At 35.5% G+C, this 25,519-nt stretch overlaps 2 protein-coding genes and 1 long non-coding RNA gene across 3 annotated transcripts in view; all 3 read left to right on the forward strand.

Annotated features, from left to right (window-relative positions):
• Window positions 1-1,398: 1,398 nt before the first annotated feature.
• Window positions 1,399-4,504, forward strand: si:ch1073-220m6.1 (uncharacterized). The gene is made up of 6 exons (XM_053343121.1): window positions 1,399-1,412; window positions 2,179-2,252; window positions 2,686-2,985; window positions 3,272-3,526; window positions 3,722-3,789; window positions 4,094-4,504. Exons 1-6 carry the CDS (start codon window positions 1,399-1,401, stop codon window positions 4,502-4,504), a joined length of 1,122 nt encoding a protein of 373 aa, XP_053199096.1.
• A 2,887-nt stretch (window positions 4,505-7,391) lies between these two features.
• LOC128383510 (basement membrane-specific heparan sulfate proteoglycan core protein-like) overlaps window positions 7,392-25,519 on the forward strand; it is a 333,871-nt gene continuing 315,743 nt past the window's right edge. Inside the window, exons 1-5 of the mRNA XM_053343122.1 lie at window positions 7,392-7,451; window positions 8,305-8,337; window positions 9,764-10,033; window positions 10,464-10,739; window positions 11,511-11,777. Coding sequence (XP_053199097.1) covers window positions 7,415-7,451; window positions 8,305-8,337; window positions 9,764-10,033; window positions 10,464-10,739; window positions 11,511-11,777 — 883 coding nt within the window. The 5' untranslated portion in view covers window positions 7,392-7,414. The remainder of the gene's footprint in view (window positions 7,452-8,304; window positions 8,338-9,763; window positions 10,034-10,463; window positions 10,740-11,510; window positions 11,778-25,519) is intronic.
• On the forward strand, window positions 21,672-23,294 carry LOC128383970 (uncharacterized). Its single transcript, XR_008324004.1, has 4 exons — window positions 21,672-21,732; window positions 22,350-22,412; window positions 22,754-22,819; window positions 22,936-23,294. It is a non-coding gene; the product is annotated as an uncharacterized LOC128383970 (long non-coding RNA).

Below are 25,519 nucleotides of genomic sequence, written 5' to 3' on the forward strand. Positions count from 1 at the left end.
CCAGCTGTGACGCCGTTATTTGAGACAGGCGTCGCTTCATGTGTGTGACGCTTCGGATGAAACAACGCATCATTTCTCTCAAAAACATTTCCTCATCTCCTTTCTATTTAAGTGAAGGGAAACATGGATGCAATTTAAACGACTTTGGATGTAACCAGAAAAACAGAAGAAGACCTCAGAGTTCATTAAAAGGTAAAATATCAAATTCTGAGTTCACCTAAGTGAGATTTTTATTTTAGATTATTTATTTTATTATTAAGTTTAGTCTACTAGTTGTTTTAGAATATGGGAAATAAACCTCAGAAACACTGTTCATTTTTCAGAAAGACATAAAAGAGATACAGAGCAGGAGATTGCACTGAGTGATAGAGATAAACCTGGTCTTGACATCATGACCTCGGCTCTGTACTGTATGTATGAAGATGCAGTTTGTAAGTTATTCAGTCAGGAGGTGTTTTCAGTAATTCAGGGTACAATTAGTTATCAGCCTAGAACAGTGCAGTTAGTTGTTGCACTTTTACATGGTGGGTATTTGTTTGGTTGCTCATCTATCAAATATGAGGTGTGTTGATGCTTGTAGGTAAGCAGGAGACATTAGTTAAAATTCTTTCGTTGTGTCTATCAAAGGTCACATTATTTACCAACCAGGTATGTTAGCTACAGCAGAAGAATAACATGCAAGTGGTGCATGCAACTTGCAATTTCAGTTGTACTTCGGTCTCCGTATTCATTTCCTACACAAACAAGAGCATCTGTATGCACAGGAAGTCATTGTTCACACTGTATTTATTTTAGTATAGTATAGTATGATAGCACCTTTTTTTCTCCACACTGCAGCAGCACAATGAGAATTAGAAAGCAGAACTAGTCCTCATAGTGCTCTATATGCACAGGTCAAGTTTAAAACAATGAAGGATGAGGTTTGTAGTTTAAAGTACGTTACATTCATAATACGCACAAATGTAGCCTACACACAGCTTGTTGTGGTAACCTGCTCTATTTCCTACAGCAGCCTCAAAGAGATATCTACAGGACACGTGCATTTCGTTTATTCACTTTGCCTGTTTGAAAATGACAGATACAACCTCCAACCTAAGATGCGTGATTTTCTCTACATTTACTCGTACAAATATGCAGTGCTGGAAGAAGTACTCAGACCCTTTACTCAAGTAAAAGTACCAACATCCATTATAAGTAAATGTCATGCATGACAAATTCTACTTGAGTAAAAGTACATACAGCAAAAAGTATTACAGTAAAAGTAGTGGTTTGGTCCCTCTGACTGATATATTATTATATATGACATCATTAGATTCAAAGTGAAGCATCAATATTAGAGTTTATGCAAATACTGAGTTATTTGGATTGGCAGGAGACTGGCTTTCCTAAAATGTAACGATGAGTTTTCTGTGGTAAATAATGTATTGTGTTATATTAAAGCAAAGTGAACTGCAATATTATATAGAGTCAAATATCTTTTAAATCAAGCATCACTATATCCTGTACTGTTCCTTCATACTCCTATACATGACCTACTGTGTGGAAGTATAGGGGAACACGTACAAAGCTAACACAGATCCAATACTCATCCTGCAAAAAAGAGCCTTAACAATTGTTAATAAAACCTTTTACAGATAGCCAACAAACCCACTCTTCATCAAATTAAATGCCAATAAGTTTAAGGATCTGGTTGGCTTCAAAACTATTCAAATCATGTACGGTTTTAAAAAAAAACAAATAAGACAAGGTAAACTCGATCTACGAGGAATATCAATGTTCAAAAAGCAATTAGTGGGGACAAATCCAAAACGGCACTGTGTCACAACTACAGGAGTTAATCTGTGGAACAACTGTACTGAAGAAATGAAAACATGTAGAACGTTAAATATGTTTAAACAGAGGCTTTGATTTGATTGTTAGAGTTAAAAAAGGGGGGTAGGACTAGAAAAGTTATTTATGTCATCCTACGCCCTTTCAAACATTGAATGGTCATGACTTTGTTATTCACTAAAAGTTTTGATGCCATTTCTATTTTTTCGACATGTTTGAATAACTAAACTACACTACAGAAAAAGAATCAGCTTCCTGCTTCCTGCACTAGCCAGGTGTTTGCATCTGTAGCTTCATGCTTTGCTGCACCATAACTCATGTAAAAAGATTTCCTGTTTTCAATTTCAGTCTTTGGCTTGAGAGAGAAGAGAATATATCGTGTGGATTAAAAATGTTCCTTCTTCTGAGTTTTATTATTGCAGGTAAGATTGCTAAAAGTTCTGTCATCAATTGTGAGCGCAGCGTGAACACCAGTTATTTACGTTTGTGAATCTATTCATATGAGGTTTCCCAGATTAAACAGTCTATGATACAATGTTAGTGTAAATGCATAGTTTTCCTCTGTATATGTGGCCCATTTAAAAAAACAAAACAATGTAGGAAATGTATTAATTATAAAATGATAAAGTTACACTTAATAATTCAGAATAACAAGCAAAGCCTTCGTGCTCCCGAGAATCATGCAGCATTATTAAAAGATTACTGATGTTTGCTTACTTAATGTACAAGAATGTTACTTCAGATAATTAAAAGCTAAATTTAATTTTGCATACAGGCCTTTCACACTTACAGCATATCAGGATAGGTTTCGTATGTAAGCTAACTTTTGTAAGTCGCTGGTATGTTTTCTTTCAGGTATTACAGCAGAGGAGTCACCAGTGATGCATTACTGTCTGAAAAACAGCTCAATATGTCTTCATATTCAAAATCCACCATCACCACCATATCAAAATAGTCAGTGGTCATTTGCTGGAAAAGTCATTGCATCATCAGCATCCATCAACCCCGACTACAGAAACAAAGTGGATTATGACCCTGAGAACCTAACCTTGTGTGTGCACAATCTGACTGAGACAGACAGTGGCATCTATGAAGTCTCATTCTACGACTCTAAGTTTAATGTTTTCCGTAACTCTCACAAAGTCATTGTTCAAGGTAAGTTGAACGAATGAATGCAAAACTTACATGATCTGCTCTGAATTCAGTAGTTTTTCACCCATCATAAGTAATATAAAGTAAGTATAAAATAATCAGTTTGTTATCATTGTATTTTCAAAACTGGTTGGTAGTTTGTTGTTATTCATTTCCTTGTATTTCACATATTAAATGTAAGACGTCCTAAGTATATTTTTACTGGCAGCCAATGGGGGGTTACATCATCATTACATCATGTAATGCCCAGTTTATTTATCTGATTTATCTGCTTGTCTGGACTTTGTAGAAGCTGTTCCCACACCTGTGATCAGGATGTCAGTGCAGCAGTCCAACCTGTCTGCTGCACTCTGCAACGTCACAGTCAACTGCTCCATCCAGGGAGACTGGGTGTGGTCTGTCTGTGATGACAACGGCTGCAAAACTTCTTCGAAATCATTGATCAAGGTCAACATATCCATCTACACTGAGATAAAAACTGTTGTCTGCAGTGGCAACAACTATGTCAGCATGAGCAATGTTTCTGAAAACATTCCGAATACATGTAAGTATCGCATGGTTGTTGTTAGTAGCCTTTTTTGTTGATTTGTCACTCATTGAATGATTGTACAGGGCTTCATCAAATTTTTTTTTTCACTTCGTAACCTTAACAGCTGGTCAGTTGTTAAAATTTGTCTCTTTCTTCTTGGTCAGATACCTTTAACATATTACCTGCTAAATGTGTTTTCTGTCTTTTTAGGCCTCAGTAAATCTAACCTTGACCACGAAGAAGCATCACCACCACCCATCACAATCCTTTTCATAATAGTATTTATTCTAGTGGTTTTAATCCTTGGTATATTTGTCTTGGCCATTTGGTGTTTTTCAACAAGAAAGATTCACCTTCGGGTAAGCTGCATTTACTAAAAATATTTAAACTGATCTTGGGGATGTAACTATGGAATAACTGTATGACAATGATGATTTGATGACAGCTTGGTGTGTTTCTAGGGGTGTTTAAAAGGGACAATGATGTGAAATTGAGTTTTAATTTAATGCTTTGAGGTGTCTTGTCAAAGTGTGACAAATGTTGTCTAAAAGATTGAAACATATTCATATTGATTATTTCCAGCCACAGACATCCAACGCAGAGTTGACACGATGCCAGTCAGTGGAGACAGGATCTGTACCTAGACCCAGGGTCTCTACCTCTTCAAGTCAAGCTGATGTCACTTATGAAAATGTTGATGGACTATGTGACATCCAGCCTAGAAACCCAACCATCCGCCCGAATGAGGAATCGTGTGCCCAGCAAAGTCAGACAGTTGATACGGTTTACAGTGTTTTACAGGCACCGGTTGTGACACAGCCTCAGGGCAAGAGTGACAGCAGTAAAGAGACGAAAGGACACAAGGAGACGCAAGAGGCTTTAGAGTCTGTTCGCCTGGATGAAGCCGAGCAGATCAGACAGATTGACACAGTGTACAGTGTGTTGAAAAAGCCAAAAAGTCTGAAGTCACAACATCATCAACAGGCTGAATAATATGTGAAGAAGCCAAAGACATGAACATGAGCGTTAGAAAGCACTCTTTGCAAACCTGATGATATGGACATTTTACAATACGTCTTTACAGATTACATTATTTGTTTTATACTTTTTTTTGGTATTGTGTGTGTTCTTTTTAAAGTGGGTCTAAACATTATTGAGTTCTGTTTAAGAGAACAAACTTTTATTGGGGTGTTTATATTTTTTGTAAAAAAAAAAACTGGGAATGATCAGTTTTTCAGTCTTAAAAAAAGTATCAAAAAGTAATTGTCTTTTTTCTTTACACACCCACTTTCTCACATCTACACATAAATGCTTATGATATCATATTATAAAACAGAATTCATTCTTATTGTATTATCATAAGCATTTATAGTCTGTGTTCATACAAAATTCAACCATCAAATAAATATTCATAAGTAAAAAAATCTGAATATAAATTAAAAACTACAAATTGGAATGAATGTAAAGCCAACCATTATGAATAGAAAGGTCAAAAAATGTATATGAAACAATAAATAATGAATACAGAGGCAGAATACTATAATCATTAAATAAGAAGAAAAAAAAAACCATCCTTTTTTATTTGACGGTCTATACCCGGATTTCACCACTAGATGTCGCAATGTCATTATGTGATGCAAGCCTTCATTATCTTTTGCCCCCGTATTCATTGTTCTATTCCTTATTTGATGTGTGCTGTGTGACCGACCTGTCAATCAAACATGTCTGCATAGAGTCCTGTAGAGGAGAACTGGTTAAAATGAGGAAATAAAGTTTTTATTTAAAGCTAAATGTATGCTGTCAGCCAGATGACGTGTTTCACACCTGATTAGCGGCAGATAACAGACTGAGGTGATAGGGAACGGTCAAGATGCAAAACATAGTGCGAACTTTAATGTCAGGTTTTCCCACGCTGACCCCTCTGGCTTTCTGTTAAATGAAGTTTCATACTGAGAAATGGCTGTCTACTTCCTCATATCACCACCAGTCGTAAGTATATTCAAAGAGAGTCAGTTTTGTAATTGCTATATTATATTCATATGCATTGCATTTGACTCAAATTCTACTACACCCCCAAAATATTCTCACCTATTTTTCTGTTTACTGCCAAAAAAAAAAAAAGAAAAACAAAGACTGCATGTCCTGCACAGTATCATGCACCTATTCTTGTTTCTGTATTTAAACATTAGCTCCGATGTGAATGTGGTGACAACACATCAAGTATGCGTTAGGATAAAACAACATATATTATCGATGTGAGCCTTCATCATTTCATCATAACCCTGCTGCCACATTCATTGTTTTATGTGCCGATTTATAATTTGATGTGTGCTGTGTGCCCGACCTGTCAATCAAACCTGCCATCAAAGGCTCCACCCATGTCTTCAGAGCAAGAGTGAGAGAGATTAACACCTTAAAATGAGGAAATACTGTAGAGTCTTTATTTAAAGCCACATGTATACAGTCAGTCAGATGACATGTTTCACAGCTGATTGACAGCAGATAACACCATGGGGTGATAGGGATGCAAAACATAGTGTGAACTTTCAGATTATCAGACGCTGACCCCTCTCTGGTTTTCTATTGTATGATGTTTCAGATGAGAAATAAATATTGACTGTCATCAATTAAAAAACATTCTGTAATCCCAAAAAATATTTGAACTTGTTTTAGTTTCTACCACCTAAAAAATATGATTGCACAGTATCTGTACAGTATCATTGCACCACTTCTTTTTTGAGTATTAACACATTAGCTCTGGTGTGAATGTGAATTAAACACCTCTTCTTTTCTGAGTATTAACACATTAGCTGCAAACAAAGAGGAACTGGTGAGTTGGTTTGTTTCTCTCGTGCTGATAAGCAGCAGTTTGGCTTGTTTCTATTCAGGTTGATTAATGGTGCAAAATGTGCAACAATATATTTTTAATATATCTTATTTTTGATTTGCTTTTCCCTTTATGCATTTAATTTCAATGATGGTAAACATAAGCAGCCACTTTAACTACCAGAGGTTTGTTACATGGCTGTTTTTAGAAACGAGTCCTGACATTTGGTTTCAGTTTGAATATGTGACGTATGCTCAGATTAACCAACCACAATAACAGTCAAGCTAACCATGATGAAGTTAGGTAGGCAGACAGCAACACTCTGATGGTGGAGGTTTATTTCTACAAGACCACATTTTTGGGGAAGAATCTGAAATTCAGACCGTAGATGGATGTGTTGAGTTGAAATGTTGATTGACTTTGAACTTAGTTGGATTATTCATGCTGTAAATGACAAATATTCGAAATAATGTGATTATACTGTTTCTGAAATAATGAGGTTGATAAAAAAAAAACATAATTTGTTTGCTGTAACTGAAAAATGGGTGTTCAACATTTTACTTATTGATCGGTTAAGATGAGTCTTTTTTATCTTTTTATTTACTTTTTGGAGTGATAAGAAAGCAACGTATTTATAATTCAGGACATTTATAAATATGCACATAAAAACATGCACAAATGTATACACAAGTAAATGTTAAGCATGCATATGATGTAATATGATAAATTAAATGGTTTTATGGTTCATGGATGTGCATAAATACTAATTGTTGATACCTTTTTAAATAACATTCACAAACCTTTGCAGAAGACACAAACTAAAATATTTCTGCAGTGGCCAGGAAGTGTAAAGGTGTCAAAGTTTTCTGCGGTTAAACGAACTGAAGTGGTCTGAGCTTTGTGTTTAAGGGAAGTAAGTAGAGGCAGGCTAAACTCAGAGTTGAGAAAAAAACTCTGATCTCATATTCACATGAAATGAAACTTCTCTCTTTCTGCTGCATTATAATTGAAGCAAAGTAGAAACATTGTCAGACTGGGAGCAGCTGAGTGACAGAGTGTCAGTGCTGGATGTGAGGATGAGGTCCACTTTGATCTGTGTGCTGGGATTATTCTGTAAGTACATTACTGACTTTGTTTGCATGGCACAGATTAAAGAACATGTTCCTGATTAGTCACAATTACAGAGTATCACTGGTTTCATCAGTTTCTCTGAGAGCTTGAACAGAGCTCGCTTATAGTTTTTAACTACAGGCTTATTTTTTAGTCCAGATGTTGGTTGGTGACTTGGCTCAGTTTAGATTGGTGGACTGTTTTTTGAAGCAATTATTTTTACACAAATACTGTACTGCACCATGCATGTACATTGTTTAAGGTATTATGTATGTGAGTTTTGAATTTCATGGTTTCTTCCTTTTATCTGTTACCTTCCTGCTTCATACTACAGTTGTTAGAGTGAGTGAACCCAAGGCAGGAACACTGAGGCAGAAGGCTCTGACTGGTTTTGAAAGAGTTTTATTGCAGGGAGGTAGCTGGGAGACTGGGGCAGGAGCTGGAACCAGGATCTGAGATTGTGGTGTGAAGCTGGAGTCAGGCAGAGACAAAACTACAAGAACATTAAAATAAGATTCAGGAAAACACCAATTTCAAGCAAAACAATGTCAGATTTTAGAGGAGCTAGCCGTGACTGACTGTGTTAACAGAGTCTATGATCAATGAGTTGTAGGCTGAACCAGGTATATGGAACTAATCATGATTGATGGCAGCTGGAGGTCTGACTCCTGGATACGTGTCTTCACTCCTGCTATCAAGCACAGACACAAGGAAGGGGAGAGAAAGAGAGAGAGGGACTGCAGACTAGGAGGCAGACAGGATAGTATATAAATATGTAGTTTAAAATGCCTTTGTTATGATTTTGACTTTTTCAGTTTGATTTTGTCTGATCAAGTTTCTTTTTTTTTTTGTTTAGTGATGAATACACTCTGCTACGGACAATATGAAGGTGACTCATTTTTTTTATTTTTGTTATACATATTTATCTCTTATGTGTTATGTATCTATCTTATTCTTAATCTCATCCCATTTGCAGGTTTAAGTTTTATTATGTATATATAATTTTAATGCATGTATCAATATAAATACTGAAATGGCTTCATTGCTGCCCAAAAGTAAAACAGCATTTGTATCAAAATGCATGTTGATGTAGAGAGGCCACAAGTTGACATGAAGCGTTATTATCCTTACTCTGCCTCTGATTGGCAACAGTAATAGGAAGTTTTTAAAAAATCTAATTCAAATCTCATAACAAATGTTATACTGTAGTTGTTGTTTTTGTGTTTTTCTCCCAGCAAATAAACCCAAACCCACACTGACAGCAGACAAAACCATCATACCAGTAGGAGGCAGTGTGACACTGACCTGCTCTGTGGACAGTTCTGCTGACTCGGCGGCATATATGTTGTATAGACAAACCTCTGAGTCTTCTGTAGCTCAGCACATGGGATATTTTAACCAAGACAGAGACATAAGTGTTAATCAAGGAGGCATCTACTACTGCATAGGAGCAACAGGAGGAGGAGGAAGCTCCCCAGTCGTCTACACAGAGGACAGCAACAAAGTTACTATTCAGGAAACTGGTGAGTTAAGTCATTAGTTTTTGAATAAAACAACATTTATTCTTTAAATGTAATTCTTAAACAGTATCTGAAGTGTGGAAGAAAACCATATGTGGTAACAAGAACCTGAATGAATGGATGATGTAGTCCAGTACCTCTTAGCTCTCTGAATGAAGTTTGAACATGTATTAAATCCTTTATCATGGTAATAATGCAACATTTGATTAATACTTCAGTTTGTATACAGATGTGGTGAGCGGAGGTCTATAGGTACAATGATGTAATGTTACACATCTGTACACTTTCAAGGGTTTTATATTATATATATTATATTATACTAACAAATTGCTAGACAATGCTACCTTGGAAATTTCACCCAAAGAATTATTTACCTTTTTACAAGACACACATTCGTCTACTCAATAAAATCAAAAACATATTTAAACACTACAAAAACACACCATTCCTATAGAAAGGGAAAGGGGGGAGACAAATCTACAGCTGATATTATTTTGTTGTAAATCATTCTGTAGATAGAATTTCCCATTTAAGAATTTAGACTGTACAAGTTGGCCTTCAGCACATCACATAGAGGGTGTCCGTCTTGTATCAAGTAGTGAATTTCACTGTATGCAGAATGTTGCATTAATGTCTACACAGTGTTATAGTTTCACAGCTCAATGTCAATAAATATTGTAAATTTAGTATCAGACTGCAGGAGACTTACAAGCCTGCACAGGTAGTTACAGCACATTCATTCATTCACAGTAACTGAGATGATTAATGAAACAAGACTGCACCTTTATCGTTTAGATGTGATCTTGGAAAGTCCTGCATTCACATTGTTTGAGGGAGACTCAGTGACTCTGCGCTGTAGCCATCGTCCTCCTGGAAATGAGAAGGAAGCCACTTTCTACAGAGATGGATCGCCTCTTGAACTGGACACAAACCATCAATCATATAGAATATCAGACACTGCTGTAGAAATGACCATTCATTCAGTATCAGTGTCAGACAGAAACTTATATAAGTGTAAGTTTGATGGAGGAAGAGAATCAGAAGAGAGACGACTACAAGTGGAAGGTAAGTAGCTGTTATACTGTGATGAAAAAATGTCCACAAAATAATCTTAGCTCAAAAGTTCTACTTAACTTTTTTAAGCTTTAAACTGCATTTCACTTTATTCATACAGTTGTTTGACTTCTGTTTACTAAAGTCTTCAATTTCACACAGATTTAGTTGCAATGGTACGGGGAGGTTGAGAGAGCTTAATGCACTGCAACTTAATATTCACATGTAAATGTAGCAGAAAACACACAAACATCTGGAGAAAACACACATGCAGCATTTAGAGAGAAAAGTTTGTTTATAAACGTAAACCTGTGCAAACAGAGGCTAAATCAATTTGACTTAAACTCAGTTTGAAACCAGTGTTTTCTTTGTGTTCTGTAACGATATAAATACATGTTTGATGTTTATTACAGTAATTTCTTTGTTTTTCTAATCTTAACAGCAGGTAGACGCAGGGTTACACTGACAGCAGACAGGAAGACCATACGAGGACAGCAGAGTGTGACACTGACCTGCATTATGGAGGACTCTGCTGACTGGGAATATGACTGGTTCAGAAAAACCTCAACAGATTCTGGAAAACCTCTTCAGACAGCAGACGATGGTGAATCAAACAGATTCAGTATCTCACAGGGAGGAATTTACACCTGCAGAGGACGGAGAAGTGAACCAGATGCCCTCACACCTGAAAGTAATGAAGTCACCATTGAGGAAACTGGTGAGTTAAGTCATTAGTTTTTGAATGAAACATTTTTTCTCTAAATTAAATTTATTATCAGTGAGGAGGCTTTTAGATGATTTTATTGAGTATATTTTAAAATGATCAGAGTCAGTGACGGTAGGTCAGATTCTTTACTCCAATGGCTCCCCCGAGTGGTGACTCCTTTCTCAGCATGAGATCAGACACATCATTACATTTACTGACAGTACTGTGATCCTCAGTTTATTACTTGACCAACTTTTCCTCCTGCTACAAATCATCTTTTCATACAGTGAATGTTTATAAGAAACATGACTGTGAACAGACTGTCCTGGAGTGGAAATAAAAACTTTTCACAACAAATCTAAACATCATCTGTTTTAATTGTATAAATATTAAATTTTAATGCTGAGTAAAAGGTTCTCATTATTCTCTCTTCAAAGAAAATGTAGTATAACACTAACACAAATTTCCAGTAATCTGCCTGCTTGGTAACCTAGACAGCAAAGACACAACTACAGGAGATTATTAAACTGACTAATGTTGAACAGTCAAGTCTCTCTGCTCTGTGAGATAAATGAATCCTGTAAGAGTTTAGGTTTAGGTGTTCTGGAGGACTGTTGTCCTCAGTAAAACCTGTTTATCTGACAAACTGATGTGATTACAAAGGTCTGTTTATACTACTTGATTTTTTAAATCTTGTTTTATGCTTTTTATGTTGCCTTGTATATTCTCTCTTAATGTTATATTTCTAGTTGTGTCCTAACTGTGTATTTTTGTTTTGAACAGTTTCCAACAAGGCTGTTGTGACTCTGCAACCCAACTGGTCTCTGATATACAGTGGTGAGACAATCACTGTCAGGTGTGAGATAGAGAGAGGTGGAAACACTCGATGGGAATATGAATGGAGAGTAAACAACTTGGACTCACCTCAGAAAGACAAAGAATTCAGAATCAGAGCTTCTTCATCCAGTAATATAAACTTCATGTGTAAGGGTAGAAGAGATTTATATTCCTCAACAGAGTGGAGTGAAGCCGTCACACTGAGACAATCATGTAAGTCAAATATGTTCGTATCATATTCATGTTTTTCTATGTTTCAATCTATCTCGATAAGGTAACAGTAAATATTTTCTCCTTCCTATAATAACGTAGCTTCCTGAGCAGCAAATGGCCCGTTTTTCATTTTATATATAACTAAGATAACATAAAATATTTTCTCCCTCCAACTATGATGCAGCCTCCTATGAGCAGCTCAGTAACAAGAGGTTGTTTGTTAGTGTCGAAAAAGAATTACTGAAAATGAGCTGTCAGTGTTTCAAGTCTGTTGTGTAACAATATGATGGAGTAAAAGAAAACTAGTCAAATCTCATTACAATTGTTATAGTTGTTGTTTTGTGTTTTTCTCCCAGCAAATAAACCCAAACCCACACTGACAGCAGACAAAACCATCATACCAGCAAGAGGCAGTGTGACACTGAGCTGCTCTGTGGACGGTTCTGCTGACTGGAAATACGACTGGTTCAGACAAACCTCTGAGTCTTCTGCACCTCAACTCATAAGAAATGTTAACCCAAACAGAGCCATAAGTGTTAATGAAGGAGGCATCTACTACTGCAGAGGAGGAAGAGGAGACTCAGTCTTCTACACAGAGGACAGCAACAAAGTTACTGTTCAGGAAACTGGTGAGTTAAGTCATTTGTTTTTGAATAAAACAACATTTATTCTTTAAATGTAATTCTTAAACAGTGTCTGAAGTGTGGAAGAAAACCATATGTGGTAACAAGAACCTGAATGAATGGATGATGTAGTCCAGTACCTCTTAGCTCTCTGAAGGAAGTTTGAACATGTATTAAATCCTTTATCATGGTAATAATGCAACATTTGATTAATACTTCAGTTTGTATACAGACACAATAAAGGAGTTGAGGCTTCTTCCCTAATGCTGCTCAGTTTAACTTATAAATATCTGGAAAACACATGACTGTTTAATTCAGTATTATTTGTGGACTTTTCCTTGACATTGAATATCATTTAACTCAATGTTTCAGCTGAAATAGTTTTCCTTTGTTTCAATCTAGATTTTAAATCAGTGAAGAGGCTTTTAGATGATTTTATTGAGTATATTTTAAAATGATCAGAGTCAGTGACGGTAGGTCAGATTCTTTACTCCAATGGCTCCCCCTAGTGGTGACTCCTTTCTCAGCATGAGATCAGACACATCGTTACATTTACTGACAGTACTGTGATCCTCAGTTTATTACTTTACCAACTTTTCCTCTTGCTACAAATCATCTTTTCATACAGTGAATGTTTATAAGAAACATGACTTTGAACAGACTGTCCTGGAGTGCAAATAAAAACAACAAATCTCAAATCTGTTTTCATCATATAAACTTTAAATCTTAATGCTGAGTAAAAGGTTCTCATTCTTCTCTCTTCAAAGAAAATTTAGTATAACACTAACACAAATTTCCAGTAATCTTCCTGCTTGGTAACCTAGACAGCAAAGACACAACTACAGGAGATTATTAAACTGTTCCCCAAAATGACTAATGTTGAACAGTCAAGTCTCTCTGCTCTGTGAGATAAATGAATCCTGTAAGAGTTTAGGTTTAAGTGTTCTGGAGGACTGTTGTCCTCAGTAAAACCTGTTTATCTGACAAACTGATGTGATTATAAAGGTCTGTTCATACTACTACTCGTCTTTTTTCTATTTTTTTCTCTTAATGTTTCTCTCTTGGTTTAATATTTCTAGTTGTGTCCTAACTGTGTATTTTTGGTTTGAACAGTTTCCAACAAGGCTGTTGTGACTCTGCAACCCAACTGGTCTCTGATATACAGCGGTGAGACAATCACTGTCAGATGTGAGATAGATGGAGGTGGAAACACTCGATGGGAATATGAATGGAGAGAAAACAATGTGGTCTCACCTCAGAAAGACAAAGAATTCAGAATCAGTGCTTCTTCATTCAGTAATATAAACCTCATGTGTAAAGGTAGAAGAGATTTATATTCCTCGACAGAGTGGAGTGAAGCCGTCAGACTAAGACGATCATGTAAGTCAAATATGTTCGTATCATATTCATGTTTTTCTATGTTTCAATCTATCTCGATAAGGTAACAGTAAATATTTTCTCCTTCCTATAATAATGTAGCTTCCTGAGCAGCAAGAGACTCAAATTCTGTTTTAGTTTGAGGACAGAATAACTTAAGAAGAGACAACATACAGTGTACTTTTGGTTTATAATGATTCACATGGAAATGTGCAGAAAACAACATAAAATATAAAATATCAGCTGTCTGCCAACAGGTGAATAATAAATGACAGTTAATCATGTGTTGAACTTAACAACAGAGGCTTAGCACCAGTGTTACCAGATGGTCATCACAACTATTCTGGTGTTAATCAAAAATAAAAGAATCAACTAAAAAACAGTTCACTAATTAAACATAAGCCATACCTTGTTAGTTAGTTCTGCAGCAACTCCATGTCACATGCTCTGTTTGTAACTTCTATATGATGGTATTAGCTAAATGACTTAATTGATATTCAAAGTTTATCTAAATGACATTTTCATCCCATTTGATACTAGTTTTTTTCTTCTCTCTGAACTGAACAGTGAATAAAGCCAAGTCGACACTGACAGCAGACAGATCCATCATACCAGTAGGAGGCAGTGTGACACTGACCTGCTCTGTGGACTCCTCTGCTGACTGGAAATACTACTGGTTCAGACGTAACTCAGGTTCTTCTGCTCCTCGGCCCATAACAAATGTTAAACCAGTTAACAAGGTCTCAGAAGGAGGCATCTATCAGTGCAGAGCAGGAAGAGGAAACCCAGAGATCTTCACAGAGGACAGCAGAGCAGTCACTGTTTGGAAAACTGGTGAGTTTAATAATTCGTTGTGGAATAATAAAACATGTTTTATTTAAATCTATGATCAGTAGTGAATTACAAGTTTTCAATCTTCTGTTTTCATAGAAAATGTAATTTAATATAGATTAAAATTTCAGATGTGATTACAAACATACTTTCATACTACTTGATTTTTATCTGTTTATTTATGCTTTTGATGTTGGCTTGTATTTTTCTCTCTCTTCATTTCTTATTTCTAGTTGTGTCCTAACTGTGTATTTTTGGTTTGAACAGTTTCCAACAAGGCTGTTGTGACTCTGCAACCCAACGGTCCTCTGATATACAGTGGTGAGACAATCACTGTCAGATGTGAGATAGAGGGAGGTGGAAACACTGGATGGGAATATGAATGGAGAATAAACAACAACAGGGACATATCTCACAAAGATAATGAATACAAGATCATCAGAGCTTCTGCTTCCCACAGTGGAGACTACAAGTGTAAGGGCAGAAAGGACTCATATTCCTCAACAGAGTGGAGTGATGTTTTCAGACTGACAGTATCATGTAAGTCAAACTATCTGTCATCCATAATGAACATGTTATGTTTTATATTGTTTTTCATCTGTTTAGTTCATCAATACCATGTGATATCACTTACTGATCTACTGAATAACTCAATATATTTAATTTAATTTAAATTATTTTAATCTCTGAAATAATTCCTAAGAAATATTGTAACAGCAGGAGCAACACACGTTTCATATTTAGTCAAATCAACAAAAGAAATGAAAAATTAACAGAGTAGCATATGTCCTTATTTTGTTAAAGATTAATATGTTAGTTTAATAGTGTTACATGTCGACCTGGAGGCAGGTTGTACTTTACTCTTAATATAATTAACGTTTTCCTCAAGCAAATTCCGTCCCAACCATTTACTTTACTTTCCAGTGACCTGTAGCATTTGAAATATACTTAATTAATTAATTAATTATTAGCAGATTTAAGAAAATATAAAATAACGACTCACGGTACAGATCATAGTGATTAAATGAATGTTCTCATTTTCATCAAGTTATTTAAATTGGACTATATCACAGGACAATAATGACCTTTTAATGTCTTTGTTCTAAACTGAACAGCAAATAAACCAAAGGCCAAACTGAGAGCTGACAACAGAGATATTCCAGTAGGGGGCAGTGTGACCCTGACCTGCTCTGTGGACTCATCATCATCTGGTTGGAAATACTACTGGTACAGAGGAAAGAAAACCTCTGAACCCCTGACCACACAAGATGTTGTTTTACAATCAAATGGACAAATCAGGGTCTCACAGGGAGGATCCTACTGGTGCAGAGGAGGGAGAGGAGACCCAGTTTACCTCACAGAGTACAGTGATGATATCAGGATCAACAAATATCGTGAGTTTGACAATGAGATTTGTTACACATAGTTTAGAAAAAAACCCTCCAAAAACATTATGACTTCATTGATTTTAACTTTTGTATCTTGTATCCTCATTGGTAATTCTTAACCATGAACAGTCCCAAATAAGGCTGTTGTTGTGACTCTGCAACCCAACTCGACTGAGATATACAGAGGAGAGACGATTGTGCTGAGATGTGAGATCCATGACGGAGACACAGAGTGGGAGTATGAATGGAAGAGTCCCCGTTACACATCTACAAATAAAAATGAATACAGGATTAGCAAAGCTTCTTCATACCACAGTGGAAACTACAAGTGTAGAGGCAAAATGAAAAATGAAGAACATAATTCAACAGAGTGGAGTGCTGACATCACATTGACAGTATCTGATAGTAAGTCTGATCATATTTAAATTTACACTGAAAATATTAAATAAATAAAATACATTTTGTTAATAAATATTTATTTAGTATATCACTAAGACTATATGACATATTTAGATAAAAAATATATTAGGACAGAATGTAATTCAATAATAGATAAAATGATACGTGTTTTATATAATATATATTTACTGTTTAGAGACTCAGAACGTTTTTTAAAAGAGTGGAGTACTTACATCAAATTGACAGTATCCGGCTGTAAGTCTGATCATATTAATTTTACACTGAAAATATTCAATCAAATAAATGTTTGTACAGTATTTATTTAGATATCAAATATATAGAGTCAAAAAAGTTTTGTAGCAATCATATGTAAATCGTACAAACTGCACTTTTAAGATAGAATTTAATTCTATAATACATGAAATGGTACAGCTTTCGGTCAAATATATTTACTGTCTAGAGACTAAAGTTTTATCATAACATGTTTTCATTCTGAGAAAATCACTTTCCAACAGATCCACCAGCAGCTGTCCTCACTGTGTCTCCATTATGGCTGAGTCCTGGAGACTCAGTAACTCTGAGCTGTGAGGTTGAACATCCATCTGCAGGATGGAGGTTTTACTGGTATAAGACTGTTCCCAAACTATCAGACAACTCCTACATCTATGAGCTGCTACCTGGTAGCATCAATGGGACTGAACAGGATTCCTACATCATTCATGGACCGACACACACAGCAGGATATATGTGTAGAGCTGGAAGAGGAGACCCAGTGTATTACACTCAATACAGCAAACCTGGGTTTGTTTGGTCTGGAGGTGAGTTTGTTTGTTTTTGTCTCCGTCTGTCAAGAAGCAGTTGTGATGTCATTATCTGGGTATTGATTGTGGTGAACCTTTGACCTTTCTCCATCAAGTCAAGGTTTTTCAACACACTCACCAAACACAATGTTGATGTTGAATTATTTTACATACTGGACTGAGCTGGATTTCCTTCCAAAAAAAATAAGATATTAGAATTTCAGTTTCAGTAGTTATCTTGGTAGCAAGTTTTCAAGATAGTAAAAATAATCCAAACATCCATAAAACAGCTGAAACCTCTCTGTAGCACACTTCACGTCTCCACTGTCAGTCCATATGCTCTGTATGTTCTTAACACTCAGTTTCACCTAAACACAGCACCTGATGCACCGATTATATGATTCAGATGTTTTTATTCTCAACAATAAATAGTATTAAAAATACAAATGAGATAATTATTTGTATTGGGATCTTTTTAAATGTAATATCTCTGTTCTTGGTTTTTCATCACATGTTTTCAGATGTTCATTCAGCAGTGACTCTCAAAGTGAGTCCTGACAGAGTGCAGCACTTCACCTCTGACTCTGTCTCACTGAGCTGTGAAGGAAACTTTACTAAGTGGAGAGTGAGGAGGTTTCCTGAGGATCGCTACTGGTCATACTGTTATGACTGGAGGTCCATGACTGGATCCACATGCAACATCTACAGTTATCAGCAGAGTGATGCAGTGTACTGGTGTGAGTCTGGATCAGGAGAGTTCAGCAATGCCGTCAACATCACTATACAGAGTATGTTTTCATTACATATATTTTATTTTCATCTTGTATTTAAATTATTTTCAACATGGTGTCACTAACTACACTTCCTGTGTAGACAAACAAGTTATATACCTAACATTTTGATAGAGAAATGTTGTTTTCTTTAACAAAGAACTAAAAAGCTCATTTCCCACTGCATATTATTTAACTTAGTTAAACACGAGTAATGCAAAATCATATTTATCATAACAAGTAGAAATCAATATTTTATTTAGATCTAAAATGTTTTGTTCTCAGCTTTTTTGCAATAAAATATTTTTGTGACAGTAGCCATCCACTGTTTCTGTCATGTGTACCTGTTAGCTCTAGAGCTAACTAGCCATAGCTATATTTACAGTTATGTAATAAAGCTGAAATGTTGGGTCTTTGTTCAGCTACACTGATTCTGTGAGATATATTAGTTGGAGAAAAATAAAGGTATATGTGTGATCTCTTCTTATAGTTTTATGTCACCTTGTTCTAAAGGCCACCAGCTGGTCTCTGACTGAAACTTCTTATTCTTTGACTGTTTTACAGATGCAGATATTATCCTGGTGAGCCCTGTGCATCCTGTGACTGAGGGACAGTCTGTTACTCTTGGCTGCAAACTGAGGACAGGAGAATTACTTTCCAACGTGTTTTTCTATCAAAATGACAAACTTATCCAAAATGACACCAGAAGAGAGCTGAATATCTCTGCAGTGTCAAAGTCAGACGAAGGTTTCTACAAGTGTAAACACTCAGGAGAAGAATCAGCACAGAGTTGGATGTCAGTTCAGGGTGAGTAGGATTAAAACAATTCATACATTTAGTTTTTTGTAAACTGTGTTGATGTCTTTTGATGAAATGGTCAAACATTTCACCTTAAACTGTTAAGCATTTTATGCTGTATTGAGGGTATTCAGTAATTTTTAAGGCAGTTCACTCATTTCATAGTGTACATGTGCATATCTTCTCCCTGGTTACATGTTCTGTGTGCATTGACTGACTTGCGTGAGTTCACGAGAGGGCCAGTTATGTTATCGTTATTGTTTTAGGTTGAATGGTTTTACGTAATTAGGATACAAAAAAAGGTAACTGTATTTCGCTAGAGTTACAGAAAAAAGACGTCTTAAAATTGTAATCCTGCTAAATAATAAATGTTTTCAAACACATTTTACAATAAAGAACGATAGAGGCTACTACCATGCACTGAAAAAGTCCCAAACGTGAGCAGAGCAAGAACGAGAGAGAAAATTAACTCTCTGATCCACAAAGGTCTGAGGAGAGGGTGACATCACATGACGCGTGCACACACACACACACACACACACTGTTACACATTAGTTAAAAGAGAGCTTAAGTTGATGACATCTTGCACATAAAACTCTCCACTGATATAAATATGTGTGCGTGACAGTGGGTCATTAATAATTTAAATACTGAATGAGTCAAAGAAAAACTCAGACTTCACTTAGCCAGGCGGAGTTTCATCAGAGGCTTTCCCTGAGGATGTAACAGGTAACTAGTAACAGTATTGAAATATCATTTTAAAGTAACCCTCCCAACCCTGCTCACAGCTCACAGCATGTACAGTTAGTTTGCTGTTCTGTGTCTGAGCCAGAGTCCACAACCAAACAACATAACCAACTTAACATCTGTAGAAGATGCTTTGCACAAACCACCATCTGAAGTTCACTAAACCTTGTAAACGGAGGATTTATTGTCGTGTGATATTCAACCCACACACATCCAACGAAGCTAGCAGAGCGACCGCTAACTTCAGGTCAAAGCACGACATCTGGTGTCAGAAGAAGGATTTACAAGGCTTTCCATCTGTGAGTACATCCAGTTACCTGAGCTAATTAACGAGCTGACTGGAGAGAGGTGTTACGGTGCATCCCTGGATCCCTGAATCTTAGACCTCAAGATCAATGGTCGCCAAGATAGGGACTGTAGAAGATGCTCTGTACTCACCACCATCTGAAGTTAACTAAACCTTGTAAACTGAGGATTTATTGTCGTGTGTTATTGAACCCACACACATCCAACGAAGCTAGCAGAGCAACCGCTAACTTCAGGTCAAAGTCCGACAAATAAAACAATCATAAAATGTATTAAATGTAAAAATTCAAATTTAAATGGATGATCAGTCAAAGGTTGTTTTTGTTTTGAGCCAAAGAGAAGTTGCATCATTGGCTGGTTTATTTTGTGTTTAGTGTGTAAAGTGTAAATTATATGTGTGTTTTTATACTTGTACATTAATGTGTTTGTATTCACGTGTATGTGCTTTAGAAGTCAGCTTTTGACTTGGCTTATTTTTATTAAATCAGTCTTTCAGTCATTTTGTATAAGAATAGGCTATACATTATATAAGTTTATGAAAAGTGCTATGAAGTTTACCTGATTTTATTAATATTTATAATTTATTATCTCTTACAGCAGTGTCAGCAGTGTCCAGACCTGAAAACTCTTCATCTCTTATTCCATTAATCGTTGGACTGGTTTGTGGAGTTGTATTTATTATTCTCCTGATCCTGTTGTATCGCTACAGACGATCCAAAGGTGAGACTTTTTACTGCTGGTGTTAAATGTTTTATGTTTTAATTAATTACATACACATGTTGTCATATAATGTGAAATATCAGAACTTATAAAACAATCATATCTAACATCAAGTATCTTTTTCACAGATTCTCTCTTCATCAGGTTGGTATAAAACCATCTTATCTTATTTATAACGTAACAACAGTATCTTCAATGTTCCTCATTCAATTTAATGTATTTTCTAAATGTTTTAGGCCAATCCAGTCTGAGAGCACCAACCAGATTGAAACTCAACGTAATGAAAACTCCTCTTCTCTTCATGGTCAGTCTGCTGATTTATTTGTTGGACTTAAATGAACTCTAACCTGAACATCTTTACTCTCAGTTTCTGCTCAGCTGGTTCTTAATGAACATTAATCAAAAGTCACAGTGTGAAAGACTTGTCAGCTGTTGAACCACATGCACAAAAGATCACAGTATAACATGGTTTCACATTGTTTAGACTTCAACTGAACCTACTAGAGAGAGTCCTGAAATATTATTGTCCTACTGTCCTTTCATAACAATACATACTATAATAACACCATCACAGCTTCATGGTATGAACATATGTTTCAGTCCTGGTTGAGACTTTTTAAATGTTACTGTTTCACAGACTAAAACATTTAATGTTCATTGTGTTTATAGTCATTGCTCCATAAATAATAAAAAGATGGATTTGACCTTAGCTTGATATTAACTGCTCTGTAGGTGATGCCAATCTCTATGAATCAATCAAAGGCTTTGAGGACACTGACAATGGTGCAGTATATACCTTTTAATTTACACCAAGCTATCAGAAATGTTCAATTACATATTTTAAGGGGATTGATTACAAATAATTAATATAAAATCCTGTAACTTAAAAACTTTATATTTCAGATGTGGAAGAATCCCAGAATATCACATATTCTTCGATCAGGCTTAAAAACTTTGCTAAGAAGGGTGAGTAACTCAAATGACATAAAATAAACAATTTAGAAATGTTTTTGTCTGCAGACAAACTAAACAAAAAGAAAAGATGGATGAGTCAGCATGTCGTTCAAATACTCTACAACTAAACAAAAAGGAAATATACTGTTTTTCCCCTTACATTTCTTTCATCATCTTAACAGGAAAGCGTCAAACAGTGGAGAGCTCTGTTTATGCTGAGGTGAAGACAGGATCTGCTGCAGGTACATTCACACATTTATGTTTTTATTGAGTATGTGTCACATAATTATTAATTACACTGTTTGTAATTATGAGTCAGCATGTAGTTCATATAATCTACAACATCTCTGGTACTACTTTGAGTTTTGAGGCAGATATTGTGAAATCTTACTCACATACAGGAACCTTTAGACTCTCAAATGAGCTGTTTCATTTACATTAGGTAGTTATTTTATGTCCTGGTGTGTTTTCTCTTCATTTCATTAGTTTCATTAACTGAAGTCATTGACATGATTATTTCAGATTTTGATTTGTTGTGAATGTTTTCTGCCAATTTAACGCTGTAAAATTGTGGTTGCACATGAAGTCGTGTTTATTTGTATGGCACGATATAACATACCAGTGTGTTTTACTGAATCAGGATATCAACAGATTCTGACCCAAAGATACATTTCTTAAAAAACTAACAAAATACACAGAAACTGAGGTTTAAGTGACAACAGATTTATGTGGATTTTGATTTTCCTTTTACACATTTTAAATTCTGCTATGAAGAAAACAAGAATCCCTCTTTCTCTTTATTTTCATTCTCCATGAGTTTGCTGAACAAACAAATCTTAAGATCTGGTTTCTGTTTTAGATGACAGTCTAACGTATGCTCAGGTTAACCATGACATTAAAGGCAAAGCCAAGAAACACAAAGGTAGGTAAAGTCTACACTCACCATTATGTTGGTCTCAGACACATTATTTATTTGTCACTGAATATCTTGTGTTTGAATGTGTGTTTATTTTACATTATGTGTGTTTGCAGTGCTGAAGAACAGTATTTATACATCAGTGTGTTTATTCAGTATCAGTATGTTTACTAAATTCAGTAAAAGTCATAATACTCTGCTTTGTGACTGCTTTGAGCCCTGTGGACATTATAATACTGTTATTCTTTTATTATCAGTGGAGACATTAACCCTGACAACCCTTCAGTACATTATCATTATAAATTATAACATTACTGACAAAGCTTTAATCTTCTCTCCATTTAAAGGAAAATCAGCTCCTGCAGCAACTGATGAAGCTGTTTATTCTGAAGTTAAACCAGGAACAGCTCATGGTAATAATTCATCATACTGATAATTAGATGAATAATCTCATATTCATATTGGGATTTCCAAAGCATTAAATTCTGAATAACCCATCACATCTATCTTTTTTGTGATTGTCTTTCAGGTCTGTAAAGACAGCTGTGTGGACAAGGCCAAATAAATATGGTTAACAGCCTTTTATAACCATTGTGTGCATCTCTGCTATCCAAATATCAGCCATGCTCAATGCTTCGTACAGTTAATATAATAAGATTATATGAAATAAATACATCATGTGGATTTAATACTTTGTTTTTTAGCAGAAAGCACAAGACTACTGAGGTTTATGTAGTATTTATGCACTGTATTATTATTTTATTTGTAGTTATTTTGTTACTTAATTTTAAAAGTTTGATTGCAGCTATTTCAAAAAGCAGCAGGAGGTATCAGTTTGAAATGTGTAAATGATATTAACCAGGTGATACTGCAGCTTTAAACTCAGCATATTTTGCTATTCTCCTATCAAATGTTACATGTAAGTTTTTTTCTGTTATTATACTGGAAAGTTTGTGTATGTGCTTCGGTGTTTTTGACATCAATAAACTTATAAAGCATTAAATAATCAGTGACATTTCTTTATTGGATTTATATGATATATACTTTAATAATTTATTGCTGCCACATTAATTGTTTGATGTGGTGATTAGTTAGTTGACAGTGTGCCTGAAGTGTCAGTCAAGTTTTATCATAACATGTTTTCATTCTGAGAAAATCACTTTCCAACAGATCCACCAGCAGCTGTCCTCACTGTGTCTCCATTATGGCTGAGTCCTGGAGACTCAGTAACTCTGAGCTGTGAGGTTGAACATCCATCTGCAGGATGGAGGTTTTACTGGTATAAGACTGTTCCCAAACTATCAGACAACTTCTACATCTATGAGCTGCTACCTGGTAGCATCAATGGGACTGAACAGGATTCCTACATCATTCATGGACCGACACACACAGCAGGATATATGTGTAGAGCTGGAAGAGGAGACCCAGTGTATTACACTCAATACAGCAAACCTGGGTTTGTTTGGTCTGGAGGTGAGTTTGTTTGTTTTAGTCTCTTTCTGTCAAGAAGCAGTTGTGATGTCATTATCTGGGTATTGATTGTGGTGAACCTATGACCTTTCTCCATCAAGTACAGATTTCAGTTTTTCACCAAACACAATGTTGATGTTGAATTATTTTACATACTGGACTGAACTGGATTTCCTTCTTTACATCTTCAGTTTATCTGAAACCATTAAAGCACCAAAAAACTGAAATATTATGAATTTACTTGTTGTACTTATCTTGGTAGGAAGTTTTCAAGATAAAAACTAATCAAAACAGCTGAAACCTCTCTGTAGCACACTTCACGTCTCCACTGTCAGTCCATATGCTCTGTATGTTCTTAACACTCAGTTTCACCTAAACACAGCACCTGATGCACCGATTATATGATTCAGATGTTTTTATTCTCAACAATAAATAGTATTAAAAGTACAAATAAGATAATTATTTGCATTGTGATGTTTTTAAATGTAATATCTCTGTTCTTGGTTTTTCATTACATGTTTTTCAGATGTTCATTCAGCAGTGACTCTCAAAGTGAGTCCTGACAGAGTGCAGCACTTCACCTATGACTCTGTCTCACTGAGCTGTGAAGGAAACTTTACTAAGTGGAGAGTGAGGAGCTTTCCTGAGGATCGCTACAGGTCAGACTGTTATGACTGGAGGTCCATGACTGGATCCACATGCAACATCTACAGTTCACAGCAGAGTGATGCAGTGTACTGGTGTGAGTCTGGATCAGGAGAGTTCAGCAATGCCGTCAACATCACTATACAGAGTATGTTTTCATTACATATATTTTATTTTCATCTTGTCTTCAAATTATTTTCAACATGGTGTCACTAACTACACTTCCTGTGTAGACAAACAAGTTATATACCTAGCCTTTTGATAGAAAAAATGATTTTCTTTAACAAAGAACTTAAAGCTTATTAAATTATTATTATTATTTCTTCAGATATCATAAAGGGATTACATCCAATTCAATAATCAGATGCCCGCTGCACAATATCATAATTTAGTTAATTTCTTGTCAAACACAAATAACGTGAAAGCATTAAAAAATTACGAAATTACACCAAAAACTCAGATTCTTCATATTTATTTAAATGAGTAGAGATTAATATTTAAAAGATTTTATCTGTTTTGTCCACAGCATTTTTGTCCTGCAGCAAGACCTTTCTTAAGGTTTGATGATGAAATAAAAAGCTGATTTAGTCAGAGGTGTTTCTTTCATGTGTACCTGTTAGCTCCCGAGCTAACTAACCATAGCTATGTTTACAGTTAGAAGCTGAAAGAAATGTGTTCAAATACTTAAAAACAGCATTATTTTGTAGCTGATTTCACAAATTGGATTAATTGGCCATTCAATAATTTCACATAAAATTACAAAACATGTTTATATAAAAATACAAATATAAATCAGTGATCAGGCAAATCTTGCTTACAGACTTTGTCAATTCAGTTTAGGAAAAGTGTTACAGAACTTAATTAAATGTAAAGTTTTAGTTAAATGTATTAATTATTGTCATTTATTATCTCTTACAGCAGTGTCCAGGCCTGAAAACTCTTCATCTCCTGTACCAGTAATTGTTGGGCTGGTTTGTGGAGTTGTATTTATTATTCTC

This window comes from Scomber japonicus, chromosome 22 (genome assembly GCF_027409825.1).
Source record: "Scomber japonicus isolate fScoJap1 chromosome 22, fScoJap1.pri, whole genome shotgun sequence".
NCBI lineage: Eukaryota > Metazoa > Chordata > Actinopteri > Scombriformes > Scombridae > Scomber > Scomber japonicus.

Bases quoted from the DNA above. Each gene is read 5' to 3' on its own strand.
- si:ch1073-220m6.1 (XM_053343121.1), top strand. The intron at 3,527-3,721 runs GTAAGTATCGCA...CTGTCTTTTTAG, and splicing joins TGAAAACATTCCGAATACAT to GCCTCAGTAAATCTAACCTT. The intron at 3,790-4,093 runs GTATTTATTCTA...GATTATTTCCAG, and splicing joins TCACAATCCTTTTCATAATA to CCACAGACATCCAACGCAGA.